This window comes from Asterias amurensis, chromosome 2, assembly GCF_032118995.1.
Source record: "Asterias amurensis chromosome 2, ASM3211899v1".
Lineage (NCBI taxonomy): Eukaryota > Metazoa > Echinodermata > Asteroidea > Forcipulatida > Asteriidae > Asterias > Asterias amurensis.
Window position 1 is genome coordinate 8690067 of NC_092649.1, and position 25363 is coordinate 8715429.

Genomic DNA, 25363 nt, shown 5'->3' on the forward strand with positions numbered 1-25363 from the left:
TTCGGATGGGACATAAAGACGTTGGTCCCGTGTGTTGTGCAATGCATGTAAAAGAACCCAGTGCACTTAATGAAAAATGGAAGGGGTTCACCCTGGTGTTTGTGGTTTAATTGGCAGATTGCCCCTACAGCACCTTGTAAACCATTACATGGTGTGATGTAAAAGGAACTATGAGCCATTACTTTTGCATAGTCGCACATGGATACTGAATGTGCTATTAGAAAAAAAAAACGGCATTAAAGGCAGTGGACACTATTGGTAATTACTCAAAATAATTATCGGCATGAAACCTTTCTTATTGACAAGTAATGGGGAGAGGTTGATAGTATAAAACATTGTGAGAAACGGTTCCCTCTGAAGTAACAAAGTTTTTGAGAAAGAAGTAATTTTCAACGAAAGTTATTTCGAGAAAGCACACATTTCGTGTGACAAGGGTGTTTTTTCTTTCATAGTTATCTCGCAAGTCAGACGACCAATCAAGATCAAATTTTCACAGGTTTGTTATTTTATGCATTTGTTGAGATACATGTACATCAAGTGAGAAGACTGGTTTTTGACAATTACCAATAGTATAGAGTGTCTTTAAGCGCTTTTAAAATAAATGTTGTGTATTGTTGCCTTATGGCCTTTTTGAAACCACAGCTTTTGCTCTGGGCTTCAAATGTTTGAAACTCTGGTGCATAATTGTCCCTGCAGGAAGAATAATCCGCAATTGGAATACACATCTGAGCATACATGTATTTTATGTATTATTAAATGGGATTTGGGCATTGCATGGTGAGGTATCAACATATACTTGATTTGCCGTTACACCATGTGTGTATCTACCTGCCAGGTAGATTATGTTCCTTAGGGAACTGTCTTGCTTTATATTATACTACCGAGAAGTAGATTTTCAGAACTTATATTATACTACCGAGAAGTAGATTTTCAGAACTTATATTATACTACCGAGTAGTAGATTTTCAGAACTCGGGAGACTTTTCAGTTTTGAAAAGAACTGTCCTGCTTTTTAACTACTACCTGGCCGGAAGGTAGAAAATCAGCTGGCACTCCTACTTTAGCTTTTAGTGGATCGTAATAGTTACAACATAACTGGGTTTGGATTTGCCAACACAATAAAAAAAACAGTCAAATGTTTGATGAGGTTTCAATGTCACATTTTTAATATAAATGTCAATACTTCTTCGTCACCTTACACACCGCTTTCATGAATGGAGGAATAGCACAACGTACACAAAATGGTTGCATTTAAAGTCACATCAATCAAGGTGAAACATTAAGGTAATTACACACACAAAACTGCAAGAGCAAGATTCTGTCTCTCAGACAGACATACATGTAGACACCCACTGCGACAACAACTTAAACTATACTCTTATTTGGGTCACGATTCAGAATCTTTCCATAAACAAGGGCAGTTACGACTTTGGCTGTATTATTTAACTTGGAGAAAAATTAAGGGTCATGATTTAGAATCTTTCCATAAACAAGGGCAGTTACGGCTGTATTATTTAACTTTGAGATAAATACAGCATTTTTTTGTAAACCAAAGCTACACTGCACTCTGCGTTTTATGAGCATCATGCTTGGTGTACATGTAGACAGTACTTTTAAGTAATGATCTAAGCTATGTACCTGCTGCTCAATATTAAATATATCTCTCAATAAATACACAAAATGTTTGCCTGCAATGAAAGAGGTCTGCGGTTAAAATCCTAATTGGGACCATTTGATTTTTTCTCTCGTCTCATGTTTGGGTAAATGAATAAATAATTCTCAAAAGTGTTTTAAATTTGTCACATATTGAAAAGCATTAAAAGTGCCATCCATTTTGACTGTGGTTTTTTAAGTTTTGATTCTGGTCTTGAAAACAAAAATCTCGGTCCAGTAAAAAAAAATTCTGAGCTACAAGTCCTACCGACTCTCACCACCCCGAAATTTGAGCCCTGCCAGCAAACATTTTGTGTTTTGAAATGACAGCATTTCAGACAGATCACTGCAGGATATTTGGTACCAGCAAATTTTATACTAAGGTCTCATCTTCGCAGTCATCAAAACTTTATGTTATTATTATATCAATGCCATGATAAGTTTCAGTCATATTTAAAAAAAAATACTTCTTTTTAACAAGTAATTTAAATTTTCAAACTGTTAAACTGAGCTTTCAGCTTGACTGTTGCCAAAACTGATGTTACATATCAATGCCATGATTAGTTTCAGTCATATTTTAAAAAATACTTTCTTTTTTAAAGTTCATTAAACATATGGGTTTTGAGGCATTGTATGGTGCGGTTTCAATGTATATTCAGTTTGCATGGGTTGTCCATCGTGTGTGAGCGCTCACTGGAGTAGAATAAATACCAACTAAACAATACATTCTCAAAAACAAAAATCAGCACAGCAAAGTAGACATACACTCATGATGTAACCGTTAACCGAATGTACATTCATCTAAATGTGTGTAGTTTCTTTAGCACCATTTCAACTACCATAAAATAAATTCATTTTCAATTACAAAATATTACAAATATATTTATATTCTCATTATCTCTCATATAAAATATAAATCATACTACCAATATCTTCCTTTATCCATATTTAAAAATAAAAGTTGTTGCAAATAACCAAGCACTGTAAAGCACAAATGTTCTAATTAAATCAAGCTTTTGGAATTTATATAAATCTGACACATTTTCTGTATTCTCAACATAAGCCATACACAGTAGAAATAAAATGACACATTCCATAACAAAGTTAGTTAAAAAATAAAATAAAAAAAAGTCACAATTTTATAAGTTTGTTGTGTTAGATTTAAATAATGTCTGGTACAATGACTTGCTCAGTCAAACTTCAAGAAAATGCTCATTTCGAATAATTTAGCTTTGCTATGTGACTCATGGAGCTGCTTAACAATCGGTTTTGTGCTTAAAGTACAATTACCATTTCATAGCACTGCTAACCCTCAGCACACGAAAAGGCATGCTAACCTTCCGAGCACGAAAGTGAATGGCGTCACAATACAAATCCAGGGTGAACCCACAAGCTGACTGCCAAACTCTCTTGCTAACCCGTGTGAAGCACCTTTTTTTTGCTACGGTAAGCACAAAAATGTGCCTACCGTTAAGCAGCTCTATGAAATTGGGCCATGGTTTGTAGCAAGCTGTTACATAGTTACGTTAGAGACGGCAAACACCCATAGACAACTTACTTATGATCCCAGAGATACCACGCTTTACTGATCTGGCGGTTACTATGCAAGACCTTGCCCCAAACTGTTTACATTTAGTCTGGAAAAATATATGATTGAGCAGCAACTATTGTATAATACTATTTTCAAATCTAAGTGGTTTCAGTAGTTTCATTTTGGCATTGAATATTGCATTACAGGGTCTTAAAGGCAGTGGACACTAATGGTAATTACTCAAAATAATTATCATCATAAAACCTTTCTCGATTACGAGTAATGGGGAGGAGTTGATAGCATAAAACATTGTGAGAAACAGCTCCCTCTGAAGTGACGTAGTTTTCGAGAAAGAAGTAATTTTCCATGAATTTGATTTCGAGACCTCAAGTTTAGAATTTGAGGTCTTGAAACCAAGCATCAGAAAGCACACAACTTCGTGTGACAAGGGTGTTTTTATTTCATTCATATCTCGCAACTTCAACGATTGATTGAGCTCAAATTTTCACAGGTTTGTTATTTTATGCATATGTTGAGATGCACCAACTGTGAAGACTAGTCTTTGACAATTACCAATAGTGTCCACTGTCTTTAATTTACAGAAGTATTAATGGAAGGTAATGGAAATTTGTATGTCCTTCAACATGTTATGTCCTTCAACATGTAAGCAAAGAATTAATACACGTAAATTGACAAAAGGTTGTTACTGTATGTGTCCTTAAACATGTTCTAAAACTCTCTAAATCAACAAAACATCAACAATTTATTTGGGGTTTTACTATAAACAAAAACATCTGCAGAACCTGGTATATTTCTGGTAATGAAACAAGAATGCCTCATAAGTGAACTAAATCACTGTAGATTAAAGCCTAAGGAAACTTTAAGGTTGCTTACTAAGTGAACTAGAAACACCATGGTCAACCTCTACTACTCGTCCGCTAAAGTGTTCTGGGTTCTGTCACATGCAATTATTAAGCTACCAGTTCTTTCCAAAGTCATACAGCAGGGTTTGCCCGTAACTTTTTTTCAACTAGCCAGCAGGACCATTTGGTTTGATTTTGAATTGGTCTGTCACATTTTTTATGAGTCAGTTTTCATACTGAATCAAACAATATCCAGATGTTTGATTGTTGCTATTTCAATTCAATTAATTGCCAAGTCAAATTAACTGCATCACTTGCCATAACGCTTAGACAGTAATTGTGTTCGTTAGGAATGAGACAGATATAGCAGCAGTATGAAAAGAGTTTGTTGCGGCAAACTACGTCAACTTTACTTTGTGATTATTGTTGTTGAATGGTAAAACTACGCAACAAACCAAAGCTACAATTCAATAGTCTGGTCCCATTTGAAGAACTAGACATGAAGTATTTAATAAGGATACAAAGAATGAGACGGATGTAGCAGAAGTATGAAAAGAGTTTGTGAGGGCAAACTATGACGACTTTACTTTGTGATTATTGTTGCTGAATGGTGGGGATATTTCTAGGAATCTCTTGAGCATCATGTCCCTCACTCTCTCTGTCAGCTCGGGGACGTCTTCTGCCGTCAAGCCTTTTGTTGAAACACTCGGAAGGATGTCAACTTTGATTTTCACTGTACCGGGTAGTCATTCAAAAAGGGAGAAAAGATTGTGAGCGGAATAAGATGAAAGACTTGAAGCAAAGATACATCAAAACAGCTGGATATTACATTCTGGACCTCCACTTCTTAAAATGAATGAAATCATGGCTGTTTAAAGGGTTTGGGCACTTTTTGTAGAACACTACCAATACTGGTAAATACATTGTACATGCTAGAACAATTTTTGTTAGATTGTTTTACTTATTTCTCAAAAAAATACAGCACTTCAGCAAGTAATATTTTAAGGTAAGCTTCCTACACCACCATTATCTTTAAACTGTTGTGTAGTTTATGTAAATTTGTGGACATTTTGTTTTGTGTTCCCAAACCCTTTAAAAGACAAAGTAGGCTCCCCTAAACTTTTTTTTTTCAGAAAAAGTAAAATAAGCAGAATAGACCAAGTTGCAAATTCTGTCCATCTTTACCTTTGTCAAATTTCTTCTCTGCTGAGCTGTACATATGTCTGTATCTTGAAAAGACTACTGCAACAATAGGAACCTAGCAACAAGGAGAGAAATGATTAAAGATAAGATAAGAACTTTATTATCCCACACTGGGGAAAATAAAACTGGCCTTGATTCAAACAGTTAAGACACTAACAATTTGAGGATAATAAACAGACAGATTGATTAAAGTGACGTGTTGCCTTGGATCGGACGAGTTGGTCTATAAAAAACGTTTGTTATAAAATGCAATATGGTTAGAAAGATGTTGTTGAAGTAGAATACAATGATCTACACAAATATGCCTCAAAATTGCGTGGTTTTTCATTTACTTTGCAAACTAACAGGGTCGGCCGTTTATGGGAGTAAAACATTATCTTTCTACCCATATGCATTTTATAACAAACGGTTACAAACGCTTTTTATAGACCAACTCTTCTGATCCATGGCAACGTGTCTCTTTAAAAAGAAACAATTAGGATACCTAAGGCTAAATGTGTGCACCCCCCTCCCCTATCATCGATGAAACCATGAGAGTGTTGATGAATATAAAACCCTTCGTAAGAAGACAGCTACCCAAATTGAGTTTGTCAAACTAATTTCTCTAATGGTTTATGATAGACCACCAACATTATAGGTAGACAGTTCAGTTGGTAGAGTGCCAGCATGGTAATGCGGAGGTCGCAGGTTCTAATCCCGCTCTAGTCAATTTTTCTTTGTTCAACCCTGTCATTAACATTTACAGAAAGTGAATACAACTAAAATGGCAGAACTATTTGTGATATATTTGCTTTTGCCCACTGGGCTACACTCATCTCATAAATATTCAGTATTGTATAATTTGCATACAGCTCATGTCAAAGGTCACACCATGACCTGCAATCCCAGGGATAGTAAATAGAATGTTTTTTGAGTATGGCAGCTCCTTTTATTGTCTACCATCCCACACAAAATATGCCACACCATGCTCCAAGTACTATACAATTTATACCTAATAATGTGTTGAGCTAATACCGCAGAGTGTTTAGGAAACTATTTCCTACCTGAGCCTGGACTGCCATATGAAATGCTCCTTTCTTGAATGGCAGCATGTCGGTTTCAGGCTGGTGAGAACGAGTTCCCTCTGGATACACCCAAAGTTTACCCTTGAAAATAAAAACCCAAAAAACATCCTTGTTAGATTACAGTCTGAAAGCTACTAATGCAAGCCTTTAACTTCGTTCTTGAAGGGTACTTCAAGGGAAAATGTAACGTTGCATTGGAAATATGCAAAGGGCACCACAGCAAAAGTACAGGGCACCACAGCAACTGCTGTGGGTGTCGTGGGTTATTTCATGACCTGCCAATGATTATGAAAGTTCATACTAGAACCATTCTTTCCGTGAAATATTTCAAATGAAGTAATATTCAAGAAAACTTTATCTGAAAACCTAAAAAAAAAAAAATGCAGTGTGTTTACATGCTGAAAAATGCGAATGGTTTTTCACTATTTTCTCCCGACTCACACAATCCAAAAATGCCACAGAGTTTACATTGCTGCGACTGGCTCACCACCACTCACTCATTTTTAGGCAAAGAAGTTTGCTAAGCGGTATTTTCTGCTTAACAGCTTACTGGAATAAAATTGAGGCTGATCACACAGCGCAATTCTTACTAAATATTCAGTTATTGAAATTGCAAACATGGAGGCTACAGGACTGAATTGAGATTACATAAATTGATTACAATTTATGTTGTGAATAAACATAACTAATACAAAAGAAAAAAAGGTAAACATAATCAACATATTTTAAAATGAACAAACTCATTTTTCAAAATGCCAAGTTGAGATCCAGGGTCGTTTGGAGAGCAATGATTTGGCCCAAGCAACTGAACCTTTGCTTCAAGCATGGCTCAAAGTTTACTTATTCAAAGTGCATGTAGTTAAATAGACAAAACTTGATATTATATACAAACTTTTGTTTTATCATTTACTACACTGTTGTGACAGTGCCCTAATTCCCTAAACTGCTGATATAGGATGTTCTCATTGCTGATAATTCCAGTGGGTTTAAAAGTTGAAGAATTCTTATCAATGACCAACCACACTGGCTCTATATCTTTATCTGTGATCGAAGTCCATCCATATCGGACCATATCGGCTCTGATTTTCTGTCAGAAGTTTGTCATTTTAGTTTCTGAATAATTGTTTTTGATATATTGAAATGACTGTTAGAATCAAGGTATTTGATTCTGGTTTCTCAGCAGGGCCTAATTTCATAGAGCTGCTAAGCACAAACATTTGCTGAGCATGAAATTGTTGCCTTGATAAAAAACAGGATTACCAACCAAATTTCCATGTCATTTTCAGGATTTGCAAACACCAGCTGAATGCCAGTAACAGGCAATATGCAACAAATGGAAATTTGGTTGGCAATCCTGTTTTTTTATCAAGGAAGAAATTTCATGCAAAGCAAAAAAGAAGCTCTATGAAATTAGGCCCAGATGATGTCTGTATTTGGACATTGTATTGATGTGGCCCCTGGGTGTGGGTGGTTTTCACAAATAGTTAAGACTAGTTACTCAACCTAACTTAGGACTACCCTTAAGTGAAAGTATCTCCTAAGTCCTTTGTGAAATCGACCCCTGGTCTGTCCCTCCTAAAACTGCAGTTGTTCTTTCTCTCTTGAGGGGTGGAGCTGGGGTTCGGCATGTGTTACCTCACCATTTAAGGTGCGTAGCATAAGGCCGTAGTGTAGCATCTTGGAGTATGTGGCTATAGGAGGATTAATTAAATCTTCCAAGAATGGAAAAAAAATATCTTGCTCACTTTCTCCTCTGTGAGGAATTTGACGCATCTCTTACTGGCCTCCCTGGCCTGAGCGGCATCTTTTCTGTCCACAAAGATAACACCACTTGCAATACATCCCAAGCCATAAGAAAGCGTGTACTTGAGGGACTTCTTAGCTAAGATTGAGTAACGTCCTGGAGCCCAACATCTTAAGAATGCTGAAAGTAGAAAATAAAATAAAAAAATACTCAAGAATACAAATTCAAGGAATCAACAAGACTTGTTACTAAAGTATTTTACTGGAACAAAATTAATGACAATCAAAATGATAAAATCAAAATGATAAAAGACAAGAAACTTAACATTGTCTAAATGAGAATTTGATGCGTGTACAAACTGATGTGAGCAAGGACTTTAAATAGAAGAATTAGGCCTATCTCATTTGTCTCATGGTCTAATGGGTGGGTAAACTTCGATAATCAGAATTGAAAGACATTGTTCAGACTCGAACTTAACGTATGAACATAACTTAGTTTTAAAAAAGAAGAAGAAGATGATTACACTTCATTCATAAGTGTACTTGCCGAAGCTAATAAATGACAGCCTCTACCCTACGGTCATGTGTAAATTGCGAGCAGTGTTTGACCATGTACCCGAACATTTACTGCGGGGAAGTACTTCAAAGGTCACACTGGCCTTGTTTAATAGATTATATCCAACGTCAGATAATAGAAACTGTAGGGTTATGTACTTCCCCTTTAAAGGGATGTACTCAAAGCTGTAATGGTACGTTCATTGGTAATTACTTAATTGTCATAGAAACTTACTTGAAGAGAAGCACTGCAGCTGTTGATAAGACAACTATTTTGAGAAATTTTGCACCCAAAACACATTTGAGTCTTGGAATCGATTCATGAATCATTTAAAATTTAAACCGGCTTAATTTTGCTACACTTTTTGATATAAGCACCTCTTTGATTGGAATGGAGATCGAATTCAACGTTTTTGAATGTTTTTTTCACTATAGACTTTTGTAAATCAAATGAATAATATAAAAACCGGGCTCTGGTAAGTGTTAAAACAGGGTTGGGATGTGGGTGAGAGGGGGGTGGGGGGGGGGGGGCGGGGGGAGGGATTAATGGAGAGGCACCTACGTAGTTGATCCAGAGATGTCTGGTGGTTGCAGATGATCACACAGGGTTCGTTCACCCCAAGCTTATCCATTGTATTGAGCATCTCGATATCAACACCGAGTAAAAGTTTGGCATCCAGAAAACACGAAAAGAAATTCCACCACCTGAAAGTTTCAACAACAGCACTTAAATTAGATTCATAAATACCTCAGACAGTTTCGCGTGACATGCGAGCTTGCACCTGTGCTTGTAAGACAGTTTCTTCATTCCTATTGGTCGAGAGCAACGGCCGGGACAGTTGTGCCACATCACGCGATCGATTTGCGTGACGCGCACAGCATTCCCTTATAAGGAGTTGTTTACCCGAGGGCCTTACCATTTCATAGATGGAGGGGTGTTGTGTTGAATGAAATCATTGAACAATTTAAATTTTTGCATTTATTTTACTTTTTTACCAAAAAGGTATGAATGGGAATCAAAGTGTGTTGAATCGGTTTTCAACTAGTGGTTTAAACCCGCCAAAGCCTGGTTCTTGATAATTTACCTCGACTTTGTCTCAGTAAAATTATCAAGAACCATGCAGGCCTCGTTGGGCTTAAACCACTATTTGAAAACCTCTTCACCACACATTGATTCCCTTATTCTAATTTATCAGTTGTAGCATATATTTGGAATCCTCTGCAACTGTCGGGAGGATGGAGGGTTACGATTATCACAACTGGCATATGGGTGGAGGTTACTTGTTCTACCTCTTGCTCTATTATAGTTTTATCATCTTTATTTGATGATCGACTCGAGGGACTAACCTCTCTGTTTTTAGCCCCACTGGCACAATTGTCTGATGGTCTGGCCAACTCTCTGGATAACTTTCCGTATGGCGCCACCACCTTTTCACTCATTTTTACAAAAAGGGATATATCAATCAGGTAAATTAGATACTATATTATTTTATTTCGAATGAAAAAGTGGTGGCGCCATACGGAAACTTTTCCAACTCTCTGATCTGACATTGTTGTCACTGACAATGACATTGTTGTCAGTGACACTGTTACCAGGATTCAGAGAGTTGGACATAGTGGGCTATGTTATTTGTTTGTGTTAGATTATCTGTACGGGATAGCCACAACAGGCGTTTGTACAGTAACTGACAGATGCAGATGCAGAGAGATTACTGTAGTTTCAGGGACCAGTGTGAGTGTAGTAACTGTAATAATTATAATACTCACCACATGTTGGCGGTGTCACCAAATGTAAATGTCAACAAACTTACTCCAGTCACCAAAACACCGAGAAACAAGTGCCAACATAAAAACATTGTGTATTTAGTGTAGAATTGTACAGACGAGTTCAGTCTGCATAGTGCATACAACAAACATGACAGGCCGGCTAGAAAAGCCACCAAAAACACAAACAAATTCATGACTGTTCGGTGGGAAGACTTCAGCCTAAATGAAGACTGAGCACGGTCAGGACAGGATCAGGCTTCCTATTCCGTTGCGGTGTTGTAATAAATTGCAGATGTGGTAACAATAATTATTGCAAATGAACACAATGCAGTCAGTTATTATTACCTCACAGATCACACGATCCAAAGCTCGACCTGGGGTCATTGGATGTAAACAACGATCGCGTGGTGTTGTTTTGGGTGGAGGTTGTGCGCCCTCTACTGGTGAAATGTGGTAAGGGCTAATTGATTGGCTTGAACTTTTCAGAATGTAAAGTTCAAGCCAATCAGTTGGCCCCTACTACACTAATTGTCATGTTTTATCTCCATTGAGAGCACCCTTATATTTTTAGTTTTGGTTTTCCCCCTTTTTGTACAAGCACTGTTTCTCTTGGTCAACTTAGTTAGGACTGGCAATCACAAGGTTGTGAGCTCAAATCTAGCTAAGCTAACTGTTGATTTCACAATGACTAGATTAATGTCTAGTTACCAAATCAAAATTATTTATTTCTGCAGTATGTAATCTTAGACGTGAAAGATGCTATGTCAGATTTTTGGCCGATTTGACACCAAAATTTTGATTTAAAATTCAATAGGTATTTTGATGGGGGTTGAGAAAGTTACAAGCTGTCATTTGAGCCATTGCTCGAAAAAGTCCGTTAATTATTAGTAGCAGTGAAATAAAGTGGTCATAAAGTTTTTGTCGGGAGCCCGACAATATATCACATGACCATTTCTTATGTCTTAAATTGTTGGCATGGTTCCATGACTATTAAAAGTTAAAGTTAAACTTTTTTTCATTAGAGCGGGTAATACCCTTTGAAATACCATTCACCAAAAAAATCTATTTTTTAATGTTTGGGGCCAAAAATCTGACATAGCATCTTTAACAACGGTTGTATGACTCATGGAGATGGTTGTTGCCAGCTAAATGGCACTAATCCCCTTGAGGGAGCTTTGCAAAGTTCCCTTGTTGGGAAGATCATCTAAACACCAACAAACTAAAATGGACATATTTTTAAGAAGTACTACACATGGATAATTTGACATTTTATTTCATTCAAAAACATTTTTATTTACAAAATATTGATTGAGAAGTATATACATGTTCAAACACGTGTAAACCAGAAAACAAATTAAATCAAGATATGGCTCAACATTTCAAACATTTACAGAGCTATAAAGCAAACTCTTTTTTTCATAACCCCTATCCCTCCCCACTAGGATTCATAACAATGACCCCCCCAAACTCTGGGGCCTAGGTGAAACAAATCTCAAACAGTAACTCTGGGCCAAACACAAGATCGCCACCATATAAAAAAGATTCAAGGCTGAGTGGCCGGCATTTTTATACTGAGAAGGCGTACTGTATTTTCCTGCATGTATTATACCTAGCTTATAACTGTTAAAAGGTATAAAACACTCACTGCCTTATCGTTTCATTTGGCCAGGGTAATCCTACGTACATAATGTCGTATTGGCTGAGTTCGGGCGGTGTGTTCTTGGCCCTGAGTGGGCTGTTCTCACGCCCGAACGATGAGAACATGACCCGAGAATGATTCACTCAGAAAAAGATCACACACCACCTTTCATCGGGGGTTTCGAGAACAACACTTTACAAAATGGCAGCAGAACATCAAGAGAATAAGTAAATTAGATGCAAAATGACTCTCAAATAGATTGTTACAGTTAATTTTGATAAGTTGAAAGATAAAAGTCATCCCAAAGAAAATGTTGAAAGTGTGGTCTCTTTTCTACTGTCGGGTTTCCAACTGTTAATAAACAGCCTATTAAAGCCATTGGACCCTTTCGGTACAGAAAAAAAAAAAGTTCACAGATTTACAAATAATTTACAGGGTTTACAGAAGGTAATGGTGAAAGACTTCTCTTGAAATATTAGTCCATGAAATGCTTTACTTTTTGAGAAAACGGTAAAACAATATAAATTCTCGTTAACGAGAATTACGGATTTGTAATAAACACATGTCATTTGTAATAAACACATGTCATGACACGGCGAAACGCGCGAAAACAGGAGTGGGTTTTCCCGTTATTTTCTCCCGACTCCGATGTCCGATTGAGCCTAAATTTCCACAGGATTGTTATTTTATACATAACTTGTGATACACGAAGTGTGGGACTTGGACAATACTGTTTACCGAAAGTGTATAATGGCTTTAACTGACGAACCACGTTGTCACATGACCAGTACCAAACCTCTTTTCGTGGCGCTTTTATCACATCGTCGTTTGAGCGAATGAAACAGCAAAGAACAGCAATCCGTCTTGTTCTCGAGCATCCAAGAACACACCGCCCAAACTCGGCCATTATGAAACTAAAACCTACCCCTGTTTATGGCAGTACATTGTATACAGCAAGTGCCCTTGGTATGCTTGTGGCTCGATCACTTTGTAGCCGCGCCCTTCGCATTCCAGCTTCTGAGCTAGTTTGGATGACTACCCTCCCAAATTCTTGATCTATTTACTTACATTTTTCTTTATATGGATATATTAAACTTATTTGCTCTCAGATGAACTCGAGTCATCCTTCTTGGTAGCCCTCACCAAACAGTTCAAGTGGTCAGTTCTTTTGGGCACAGATGTCTTTTGAAAAAAAAACTATTCTCTAAAAATTAACACCGCTAAGTGCGTCAGTTCTGGCATTTGGTGAATTTGGACGGACTCTCCTTGCCTGCCATAAACCACATTGCATCATTCTGTGCCTGCAGTTTATCACATTGTACGGATTCTCAGATGATCTTAGGAGACATCCTGCTACGTCTTCCCACTGATTGCTTGTTGGGTCTCCGTGATTAGCGAACAAGCTTGCTTATGTTTGCTCCAATTCTTCACCTGACATTCTCTGCAAAAAAGAATTTCAGAATTACTAACATAGTAAAGCCTGTCCTTGGACCCAGGTGACCCAGGTGATGTCACCGGTCGCTTTAAATGTGCTTTATTTTGCTTGGTACCTCTTTCATTAACCGTGTCGTTGTATCACTAGTGTAACGTTGCGTATGTCCGTCTGATGTCTACTACAGTTTATGTCCACTCCGTTTGTTTGTCTGTTTCTGTTTCATTGTTTTGTTTTGTTTTTTGTATTTTGTCTTCCTTGTTCAATATTGTTTTACTTAAGTATATTTTTTGTTTGCGTTTAAGGCATTCCGTTTATAAGCTTTGGCTTCATGTGTATTGTGTAATGCCTCAAAGTATTAGTTTTATTGTTTCAATTTTTTTTTTTCTTTTTCAAAAGTGATTATCCCTGTGGAAATAAATGTAGATGAATTGAATTGAATTGATGTTGGGTCAAAATCTTCAAAATATTTTTATTTGTAGATTCAGGTGCCAAGATATCTCTATTTTACATTGGCGACTTCCTTTCTGATAAATAACATTAGCATATTTGCTTGAATTTGACAGATCATAAGTCAGATCTCAAGCTAACATTAAAAAAAAAAACAATTCTTTGAGACCTAAGGCTGTGTCTAAATCAAGCGACTTTGTCTGAGGCTACAGCTGTTGAAGAATTTTACTTTTGAAAAAAATTGCATACATTTGGTAAATGGAACCCACTGTCTGTTTCAATTACATATTTGAGATATTGCAAAAAATCTGAGAGTTTATGTTCTTGCCACAGGAAGAATAATCTGCAATTTAAATACACAGTTTGAGAAGTGTCAGTAACGCTTCTCCGATTCAAATTTGGGGGGATAACAAGTGACAACCTTTTCCCACAACTGCAGAAATTCAAAGTGAAAAGTTTCTCAAATGCAAAATACTATCCAAATCTGCTGTACTTCTTACCAAGTAAGTTCCTATTGCCGTAAATGTTCAGAGTCATTACCGATAGAATACAGATCCTTTAAAGACACTGGACACTATTGGTTATTGTCATAGACTAGTGTTCACAGTTGGTGTATCTCAACATATGCATAAAATAACAAACCTGTGAAAATTTTAGGTCAATTGGTCGTCGAAGTTGCGAGATATTAATGAAAGAAAAAACACCCCTGTCAAACAAAGTTGTGTGTTTTCAGATGCTTGATTTTGATACCTCAAATTCTAAACCTGAAGTCTCGAAATCAAATTTTTAAAAAATTACTTCTTTCTCGAAAACTATGCCACTTCAGAGGGAGCTGTTTCTCACAATGTTTTATAATATCAACCTCTCCCCATTACTTGTCACCAAGTAAGGTTTTATGCTAACAATTATTTTGAGTAATTACCAATAGTGTCCACTGCCTTTAAGCTATAGCCGCATCTGAAGCCATTAATTCGAACAACTCTTATCTTACCTTCGGCAGTACCACTCATTCTGACAGCGTGAACACCGCTTAGTGGCTGGTTCCCCGCACACTGCACACTTTGGGGGCTCAGCTATCAAATTCTCTAGAACATCTAAGCTGTACGTCTCTGCAAACCTAGAAGGGGCATCAAGAAAAATATACAAATAATCATTTTTAAATGATGAGAAATTTCAAAATTGCTTGTGAATCAAAACGCCCTCCAGAAATGAAATTCCAGGACTGCAAATCCTTTCAGCACTGCATAAATGCAGTTTGGAACAAAATAATCTTGCTCTTCAAAGTACAGCAGCCGACTTCATAAAATGCTAGGATTAAAGGAACACGTTGCCTTGGATCGGAACGAGTTGGTCTACAAAAAGGGTTTGTGACCATTTGTTATAAAACGCATATGGGTAGAAAGATGTTTTAAAAGTAGAATACAATGATCCACACAAATTTGCTCTGAAATTGCGTGGTTTTCTACTCTGCGAACTTACACGGTCGGCCATTTATGGGAGTCAAAAATTTGACTCTCATAAATGGCCGACCGTGTTAGTCGACGAGGTAAAAGGAAAACCGTGCATTTTCGAGGTATGTTTGTGTGGATCATTATGTTCTACTTTTAAAATATCTTTCTAATCATATGCATTTTATAACTAACGGTTACAAATGCTTTTTAAAGACCAAATCGACCGCTCCAAGGCAACATGGTTCTTAAATCCTATCTCGTCTTAACTTAGGATGGGTTCATTGTTTCCAAACGTCTTCGGATAGGGAACTAACTTGTCTTAAGTCCTAAGATTAAAGGCAGTGGACACTATTGGTAATTACTCAAAATATTTATTAGCATAAAACCTTACTTGGTGACGAGTAATGGGGAGAGGTTGATGGTATAAAACATTGTGAGAAACGGCTCCCTCTACAGTGCCATAGTTTTCGAGAAAGAAGTAATTTTCCACGAATTTGATTTCGAGACCTCAGGTTTAGAACTTGAGGTCTCGAAATCAACCATCTAAACGCACACAACTTCGTGTGACAAGGGTGTTTTTTCTTTCATTATTATCTCGCAAGTTAGATGACCAACTGAGCTCAAATTTTCACAGGTTTGTTGTTTTATGCATATGTTGAGATACACCAACTGTGAAGGCTAGTCTTTGACAATTGTCAATAGTGTCCACTGCCTTTAATCCTAAATTAGGAGGAGTTTGGTGAAATCGACAGCAGGAATTACAAATGAAAGAGATAAATATGATTGTACCTTCTTGCTTGTTCCTTCATAAGTGCTGCAGACGGGTTGAAGACGGTTTTAACTTGGTGTTTAGCGATGGCGCCCCATTTCCCCTCGTTGACTCTCAATATGTTGTCACGAACCTCAGGCACCTGTTCCAAGACAAGCCCCGAGGATGTGGCAGGTGGATCCATCATCGCTAAGTGGCTCAGGTAACGCTGGAGATCACACAGACTCGGGATCTGGTCAAGGACCACTTCAGAGAGATGTGCCCTCAGCTAAAGTAGAGCAAGTTGGCGAGGAAAACAATTTTGTAGTTAAAATATTTTTGTTGGAGTGAAACATGCCCCCTTCCCTCTAACCAATCCACCAACCCCCACCTCAACTGATGAACCATATAAAATAATTCAACCCCTCATGAGAAGAACTCTACGATAAGCAGCCAAAGAAATCTTAAAAATTTCAGCAATTTGTTGTGGTTTATTATTTGATATTTGAAAAGAAAAGTCTCATCCCCTTAAGGTGATCCCCTGGCTGCCGCTTCCCAGGTTGTATCGTAAATTGGGTGTGATCCCTGGCTACACAGCAGTTAACGGATGTATGGCTTCTGACTGGCACTCCCGAACAAAGATGTTGACAAAATAGGGAGACCACCAACATAGGGCTAGATATCAGCTCAGTTGGTAGAGCGCCGACACGTTAATCCAGAGGTCATTGGTTCAAATGCCTCTCGAGTCAATTTTTCTTAGTTCAAACTGAAATCAATTTCCTGGTTGTTATGTATACGCTCAGGCTGTATACTCCCCATGGAGCTGAGAAATATTAAAGACATGTTATTGGCCCAATGACCAGGGCACTGTGAAGCGCATTGATGCGGTTATTGTCAAATGCACTTTATTAAAACTAGTTATTATTATTATTATTATTATTATTATTATTATTAAAACTTGTTATTATTATTATTATTATTATTAATTTATACAAGATTACCTTGAGAATCTGAGCTTTATTGTGGCTGTTGAACTCATACTTTTCCTGACACTTTGGACCGAGGAGTAGATTGAAGAGAGCTATCCACACCTGGCCCTCCATCTTGGTTAGTCTCATTCTCTCACTGGATGGCACATCATGCCATTTACCGTCAACCAATTTCTTGAGCTTTCCTGGCAGATCAGGAAATAAACTGGTCAATTTTGTATGCATTGTCTACATTATCCTTGAAGTGTTTTACTGTGAGGTTAATGGTTCGTCTTGCTTCCATCCTCCTGAGGATTCCTTTAGTTTGTTATTATTTTATTTTTATTGGTCTTTTTTAAAAGTTTTATTTAGGGGTTCAAGGAGTTCCTCTTTATGGTTACAGTTGTTTTATATAATTTGGTATGTTTATTGCCTGCTTATTTTACTTCTTTTAATCTGTAAAGCGCCTTGAGAATGAAGGATAAAAAAAAACCAGTGTACTTTACAGGGAAAAATGTGTAGTCTTACCATTTGTGTATTTAGTCCATGGTGGGTTTTCTACACTAATTGACCCAACATTTCTAAAATATGCAAAAGAATCTTCCCATTTTTGATGCTAGAAAAATGGAAGAATTTACAAAATATGTATATAAAAGTATACCTACTTTACAGGGAAAGATGTTTATACTTACCATTTTTGTATTTAGTCCATGGTGGGTTTTCTACAAGCTGTACCATTAAGCAAGGGAAGTCATTGGTGTTGAGAATTCTACTCGTCACACTCAGTGAAAGACTGTTGCAAAAAAAGTAGAACATTAAAGACAACAAAACGGATAAAGATGTTACGGTTTGATGATTAAGGGAAGGTACATATTCAAGATTTAAAACAGTGTGTTAATTCCCATGCTATAGGTTTTAATACAACGTACAATCAACCTTTTGAAAATTGTCAAAATTAATAGGGTTACGTTTTCAGTGAAGCCAACAACATTCGAACTAGCCTTTTCTCAAAGATTTTGGACACATTCTGTTTATATTAGGCTTATTTCGGTTGTGGCAACCATGAGTTCCCCGCTTATTTTAGCAGATGAAGCGACTCTCAGCCTTAGCTGCAATAGTCATAACCCTCAATTCTCCTGACGGTTGTGGACATGATTTTAACAGTGGTCCGCTAGCCAAGTATACCAGCTATAAACACATGAGGAACAGGCCAAATTCTTTCCAAGTGGTCTGGTCCGCTAGCTCAATGTTGAACAAATTAGATTTGAATTAGTGTGTCTATAACAGCGTTTTAAATGTCTGTGAGGAAGAAGCATTTTGGGTTTGGGGGGGGGGGGAGTTTTCCATAAATTGAGAGGAGTAGCAGAGAACGCTCTGTCACAGTAGGGAATATGGCTATACAGTATACATGGTCATAATAGTAAAGCCACACAGTACGGCTGTAACAGTATCGCCATAATTGTTTACTTACTCAGCTATATGATCAGTGATAAACCTCAGGATGGATACAGCCTTAATGCTGACATCAAACTGTATCTGATTCTCTTGTTTCTTCAGTTCCTGTAAAGAAAAGTTCAAATTGTTAAAACCCAACAAGAATTTGTAAAAACTTTACATCAAATTAACCACAAGACAAGTAAAGAAAAACTCATCTTAGGTTCATTATTTATGAGCAGAGTATATTGAATGATAACTAAAGTTTAAAAGGTTTCTAGACTTAACCAAATTCGAGATGTTGACTCAACGCTGTGTGGTTTGAAAAGCTAGTCAAGAGCTCAATTTCATAAAGCCTGTAAAACAAAAACTTGCTAAGCACAGAAAAGTATTGATTAACAGAAATAGGCTACCAGCCAAGATTACATCAAATTTACATTGTTGTGACTAATGCCCCACTCATTTTTTGCTAAGCAAGTAGTATTTTCTGTTTAACAGCTTTATGAAATTGGCCTCAGCTGGATCAAACTAGCCACAGAGCACTTATTCTCTATAGTCAAATTGGCAAGTTATGTCATAATTTATTGAGTCATTGTTACTTGCCTCCATTCCACCTGCTTCTTGGATGTCAGATGCTTTTTTGGGGGTGGCATCTTCATTATCATCTTCATCCTCCTCTGCTTCTTGTCTGTGGATGAAATACAAAACATACCAATCAAGAAAAGACAAATTAATTTTGGTTTTACCCATATACACTGTAGAAAGAAGCAGGTCTCATGAATCAATGGTAAACTTAATCTAGTTTTATTTAGAAGAAAAATCTTTTAGAATATCCATTTTTAAAACTCTTCAATCTGCAAGACGAGTACAGGTCTGGAATTTCATCTTTGAGAGGACAAGGCCATTTTCATTTTTAAAGGGTTCTTTCAAAAGTTCTTTCAAAAATCATAATCATAAAGTCTATGGAAAACTTATGATGGGGCACTGAGGCCAAGACCAGTGACAACAGAAACTATGGCCTCTGTGGAAATTCCAGGCCTGTGAGTATCCAAAAGTATTAAATTAACCACATGTGAAACAATGACCTCATTGCAGCTTTGCAAAACTGCTAAGCTGGTTCAACCTTTCTGCTCTGGATCCTAGTTCACCAAGCTGTTAGCAGAAAATGTTGCTTCTAAGCATTTTGTTCTGCCATTGCTCAGCATAAAATAGTAGGGAACCAGTGACACACTATACACATTAAAAACTTGGTAAGCTGTTTCAGCCAAGCAGAATTTTTCTAAGGGCTCACTTTCTTAGTGATGAAATGGGGCTCAGAATCCAAGATTGTTGACATTTTTACCTTGCAATGAGGTAGGTAATCTTCCTGTAGCAGTAATCGATGATATCAAGAATGCAGTCTTCAGCTGCTTCACATGGCTCCTAAAAAAACACCAGTAGGAAATCAGTTTTAAAGGCGACAATGTTTAAAGGGTTTTTATACCTTTTGTAGATGTGTGTAGTATGATTTACTTGTAGAAGTTTCAGCTTCTTTAGTCGTCAAGATTTTATACACTGTAGTTGAGTGAACTCAAATCGGGTCTTCATCAAGTTTAGTTTGGACAATCATAGGCACATGATACACAAAGCAATTTACAATCAACCAGTTCTAAGCAATCTCCCATAAGAGAATTCATTCACATAGTAAGTTTTCTTCTTATTTTTTGGGGGGAGGGGGGGGGGGATAGTGTGTTACCGCAAAAAGATTGTCTCTTGTGCTGCCCAAGTTCCTTTTAAATGCTGAGCCCAATTTCATAAACTGTTGTGCAGAAAATACTAAATCTTAATGCAATTTTGGCTGGTAACCTGACAACACTTTTCTGTGTTTAGCAATTGTTTTGTGCTTACTATAGGCTTTATGAATTTGGACTCTGTGCAGTTGGCTACCTCAAGTTGCTTGGGCCCAATTTCATAAAGCCTGTAAGCACAAAAACTTACATGAAAATATTGCTTAGCAAAAACAGATTACCAGCCAACATTCCATTAAGTTTACATTGTTGTGACTGGTGCCCCACTAATTTTTCACTTAGCAAATAAAAATTTTTAAGCAGTATTTTCTGCTAAACAGCTTTATGAAACAGGCCTTTAGATTTGGGACACAACGTTACCTTATGATAGAGTATCGTCTCCAGTAGGTTGACCAGCGTAGCCTCATGGTACAGACTCATGTAGAGTGGGATGGTGGTACGGGGTTCAAAGTTCATCCTCTTGATGATGGAGAAGACTTTCTGTTGCCAGACTTCAGTGCAGATGAGATCAGTGATAATCACAGGAATCTAAACCAAAAATTTTCATAGAGACAAAAATGGGTTGGTGCATTAAACCCATAATAATAATAACTTGTTCTTATAAAGCGCATTTTGCAATAACCGTTTCAATGCACTTTATTGCCCTTGGTCATTGGGCCAACAACAATTCTTTAATCTTTCTCAGCAATCTTTCTTGGTAGCAATCAAATGATTTTGGAGAGTGAACTTAAAAAGAAAAAATAATAATAATAAAAATAACACTGGTTTTGTCCGGCAGCTCCCTGAACAACTTCACACAAGTGTTTGATCAATTGCTAAAACTGGTTAGTTCCAGACTGATTTACCTGGCGCGAATCAGATACTTCCTATGATAACCACAACAATATGATTGCGGTGATGCTGGGCAAAGATCGTATAGCGCCGAGTAGCGTCGCTATATGATCCTCCGCCGCTACGTGGTGCTATACGATCTTTGGTGCTGGGGCCAAGGATACAAAGTGGACTGGACCCAAATGGGGCTGATAGTTACACAGACTGTATCCTGTGTCACATTCTACAGAGAAATGCTCTCGAGTAGTCATGATAGTCGTAACCCACGATCCTCCTGTAAGGGACGTGACCAAGAGCTACGATTTACAGCAGCTAGCTGTCAGGGTAAAATTTGCGATAACGTAATCCTCCTCACGGTTATCGCAACTTTCAGGGTAATACCTTCTGATGTTGAATGAGTAACTCCTTAATGTATTCATCCTCATTTGCCGAAGCATGCAGTACTGCTTGGATGTTGAGCTTCTCCAGATACTCATGCTGTTTCATCCATCTGTACAATTAGAGAAGACAACATCACTGTAAAGGCCAGGTCCCACTGCAGCGATGCAAAGAGAACGTATTCTATTGGTTGAATTGCTCCACGCAGAATTCAACCAATGGAATGCGTTCTCTTTGCGTCAGTATCGTTAACGTTCTCGTTATCGCTGCAGTGGGACCGGGCCTTAACTGTTTTCAATATCCATCCAGTTTTGTTTGTTGGTTTGAACAATAGGCCCTTCAACCCTTTGGTGCACAGATAAAATAAAATAAAAACCATAACACAAAATTGTTCAATAGCACCCCCAGTTGAACATCACACCAAACGAATGCTCAACAATCGCTCTAAACAATCGAATGAGGGCGGTATATATGGGGGTTGTAGTTTTTAAGTTATGACTGTTTATAAAAGTTAAATTGTACTAGACCCGGTGTCTAGACAGAGAATGTCAAAATTCGAAAAAAGGAGTACAGCACCCCAGTTACTGGGTCTAAAATTGTACGTGTTTTTGGTGATCGCTAGCGACCCGCCTTGGAATCCCCCGCCTTGAATGAAAAGCCCTTGTGCATCGAAGGGTTCAAGGCTATGCGACATCTTGTTCAAGGGGCAGATGTATTTAATTTCTTCACCCCATCAGGCCTATATTTATATTGTCTTCTTTTCAAAGTTGAGTACAATATTTCTAATTTTTTTCAATAGACTGTTCTTTTAATATTAATGGGAAGTTCATATTCCTGATATTCACCATAAAAAAATTATTTAGGTAGCAAATAAAAACACATTGGCAAACAACACAACTACTTCAATATCTGGAAAAGTCTGGCAATCAGCAAGTACACATATTACACAAATGGCCCAAATTGTGTGGCTGTGGCCAAGGATTCAGCTTCGGCCAAACAAGATGACGGAAAAGTTTCCGTATGGCGCCACCACTTTTTCATTCGATATGAAATAATATAGAATCTAATTTACCTCAATGAGATATCCCTTTTTGTAAAAATGTGGCGCCACACGGAAAGTTATCCCAAGATGACACTGACAGGCGCAGGGGCCAGCAAGAGAACCAAAGATTCTGGATTTACTCAGACATCTCATTCTCAGGCAATTTCAAAATGATTGAGGTGGTTTAAACAAGTTTGGCCTAGTTTAGTTAGGCCTATATTTAAATTTAATAAGGAATTAACTTAAGTATATCATTAACAAACATTGTTAGTTAATAATAGTAAATAGAAAATGAAAAATGAAGTAGGCCAACAAAATATTTTTGATTTTGTTATTATTATAAATAACATTAATTAATAACTTTTTTAATGCTTTCAAAGCAATATGATTAACAAAACAAAACCTTACTTTGGACTACCGATGTCTTTAATTGGAATAACTTCCAGTGATTCTACGTAAGCTTCGGCTTCAGAAGAAAGCAAAACGCTGGTTCCATCAGATGCCATCCTGAGCAATTATTATTTCAGTGACGCTGTAATCATGGAAACGTGGAAATGGTTTGGAGAAAGGCTAAGCTTATAATCCATGCAGTTAAAGGTTGTTGATGTTAGTCTTGATACGAGACATGTTTTTGAATTGGCAGTGCCGGGTAAATATTATAGAGGGCGCCCTGCATTTCGTTAGGTAATAATTTTAACCATGAATGCAGATCGCTGGCTCGGCGTTTACTGCATGATCGATTATCTAGCTGCCCAAAGAATCACAAATCGCAAATATCCATTACGGGTACCGCACTGTATGAAAATTGTAAATATTGTTCAATGATAGGTCACAATTTGATAGACAAGTTGGACCTACCCATGACCTAGCTACCCGCCCATAACGGTGGATTTGGTAATGTATTGGCAAAAATTGGTGAAAGTGCTGGGATTAACCCTCTGTGATTTTTTTCTTTATTTAGCCTAAAATTGAAAAAGAAATCCTGGACTAACCCAGTGATTTGTTCACCCCCACCCCCTACACAAAATGCAGGTCAAACCCCTTATGATTTATTTTTCCAATTTTGGGCAAAAAAAAAGTGGTACAAATGCTTTGCCCCCTGGCCTTCAATATCATTGATGAAAATCCTGGACTACTACCGCATTGTGATTGTTCAACTTTTCGCAAAAACTTAATGATGTGTTTGACAACCCCTTTATCCATTTATTTGAATAACTAAGGCTACTCTCTCATTTGGTTTAATCTTAAGGCCCGGTCACACAGGCCCCGATAACGAGAACGAAAACGAGAACGATAAAAATCCACGCTCGCGATTGGTTGAATTGCTCCTTGCAGAATACGCCCACGCTCATTCAACCAATCGAGGGCGTGCATTTTTATCGTTATCGTTTTCGTTCTCGTTATCGGGGCCTGTGTGACCGGGCCTTTACGAGGGATAGCCAAACGTATCCTATCTATTATTTTGCACATAATTATACTAATTTGCTAGTTTGCATAAACGCAAGTGTTTTCAAACCATAGGCCTACCTCTGAAAAAACATTCAGCAGGTAATTGAGGTAGGATTAGATCATAGCAAATTGAAAATCTTAATGTTTCATAAATAATATTTTTTTTATTATTTATTTATAGCTATTGCAAAGCCTTAAATACAGAGACAAGTTAATGGCCTGATGGTCGACCCCATCAGATTCTTTCTCGAATGATATGGTAACTTTTTAAGACTTAGAATGATCCTTGCTCTATATAATATGGAATAAAGAACGACTTGATTCAGTTAAGGGGAATTGATGAGAAAGTGTAGATTCGTGGCTAGGTACGAGCCGAAGGCGATCTAGTTCCCTGAATTAAACTATTTAGCCCATTGATTAGTGTAACAGCTTCAAGGAATTGGATGTCCCAATAATAATAAAAATACTTATAGCATAGTGTGGCGGGCAATTGCAAACTATTACAGGCAAATTACAATTTGATCCTTGGCCTAACTATTCTCTAGGCTTAAAGACCATCGAGGGGTCTAAAGGCTGTGAGACGAGGTCCGTTTTGGAGGAAATATACCGCCGATTGCGTAATGATCAGTCTAATTATGTTAGGTACACAAACACAAGCTACACGTAAGCAGAGAAACCTTGACAAATTGGCTGTCGGTAAAACTGATCACTAGATCCTTTATTGCACAATCAATATTCAATCAATCATATACATAATTGGGCAGGGATTCGTTTATTAAACACCTTTCTCTCAGGGTCAATGAATATACATCTCAACAACGCTTTAAATTAGTACTACTGCATACCCTATGAATACACATACCCTTGCTCTAACCACAAGTAACCCTCTAATATATCCCAAGTAACTCAAAGTAACCCTTTGCTAGACCCAAAGCCACTCTAAGTAACCCCTTTGCTTTATCAAAAGTAATTCAAAGTAACCCCTTTGCTTTATCAAAAGTAATTCAAAGTAACCCCCTTGCTTTATCAAAAGTAGCTCTAGTAACCCCTTTGCTTTATCAAAAGTAATTCAAAGTAACCCCCTTGCTTTATCAAAAGTAGCTCTAGTAACCCCTTTGCTTTATCAAAAGTAGCTCTAGTAACCCCTTTGCTTTATCAAAAGTAATTCAAAGTAACCCCCTTGCTTTATCAAAAGTAACTCAAAGTAACCCTTTTGATAGACCCAAAGTAACCATGTAACCTGATGACGCCTACTTTGTAACCTGATGACACCTACTTTGTAACCTGATGACACTTACTTTGTAATCATGTAACCCTCGCTTTTACTTTTACTTTATATATCTGAAAACCCTTATATTTGTGCAACTGCGGAGCA

General features: G+C 37.4%; 2 protein-coding genes across 2 annotated transcripts; both read right to left on the bottom strand.

The window, feature by feature from the left end:
- Positions 1-1149: 1149 nt before the first annotated feature.
- On the bottom strand, positions 1150-10730 carry LOC139933912 (1-acyl-sn-glycerol-3-phosphate acyltransferase alpha-like). Its single transcript, XM_071928145.1, has 6 exons — positions 10380-10730; positions 9175-9317; positions 8060-8238; positions 6294-6395; positions 5233-5305; positions 1150-4780 (listed from the first exon to the last, which is right to left on the bottom strand). Exons 1-6 carry the CDS (start codon positions 10571-10573, stop codon positions 4620-4622), a joined length of 852 nt encoding a protein of 283 aa, XP_071784246.1. The 5' UTR covers positions 10574-10730; the 3' UTR covers positions 1150-4619.
- A 922-nt stretch (positions 10731-11652) lies between these two features.
- LOC139934000 (zinc finger MYND domain-containing protein 10-like) lies at positions 11653-23121 on the bottom strand. Its single transcript, XM_071928255.1, has 11 exons — positions 22948-23121; positions 21501-21609; positions 20649-20816; positions 19844-19923; positions 19105-19189; positions 18539-18627; positions 17760-17860; positions 17101-17273; positions 16141-16388; positions 14892-15017; positions 11653-13459 (listed from the first exon to the last, which is right to left on the bottom strand). Exons 1-11 carry the CDS (start codon positions 23043-23045, stop codon positions 13372-13374), a joined length of 1365 nt encoding a protein of 454 aa, XP_071784356.1. The 5' UTR covers positions 23046-23121; the 3' UTR covers positions 11653-13371.
- Between the last annotated feature and the right edge of the window lie 2242 nt (positions 23122-25363).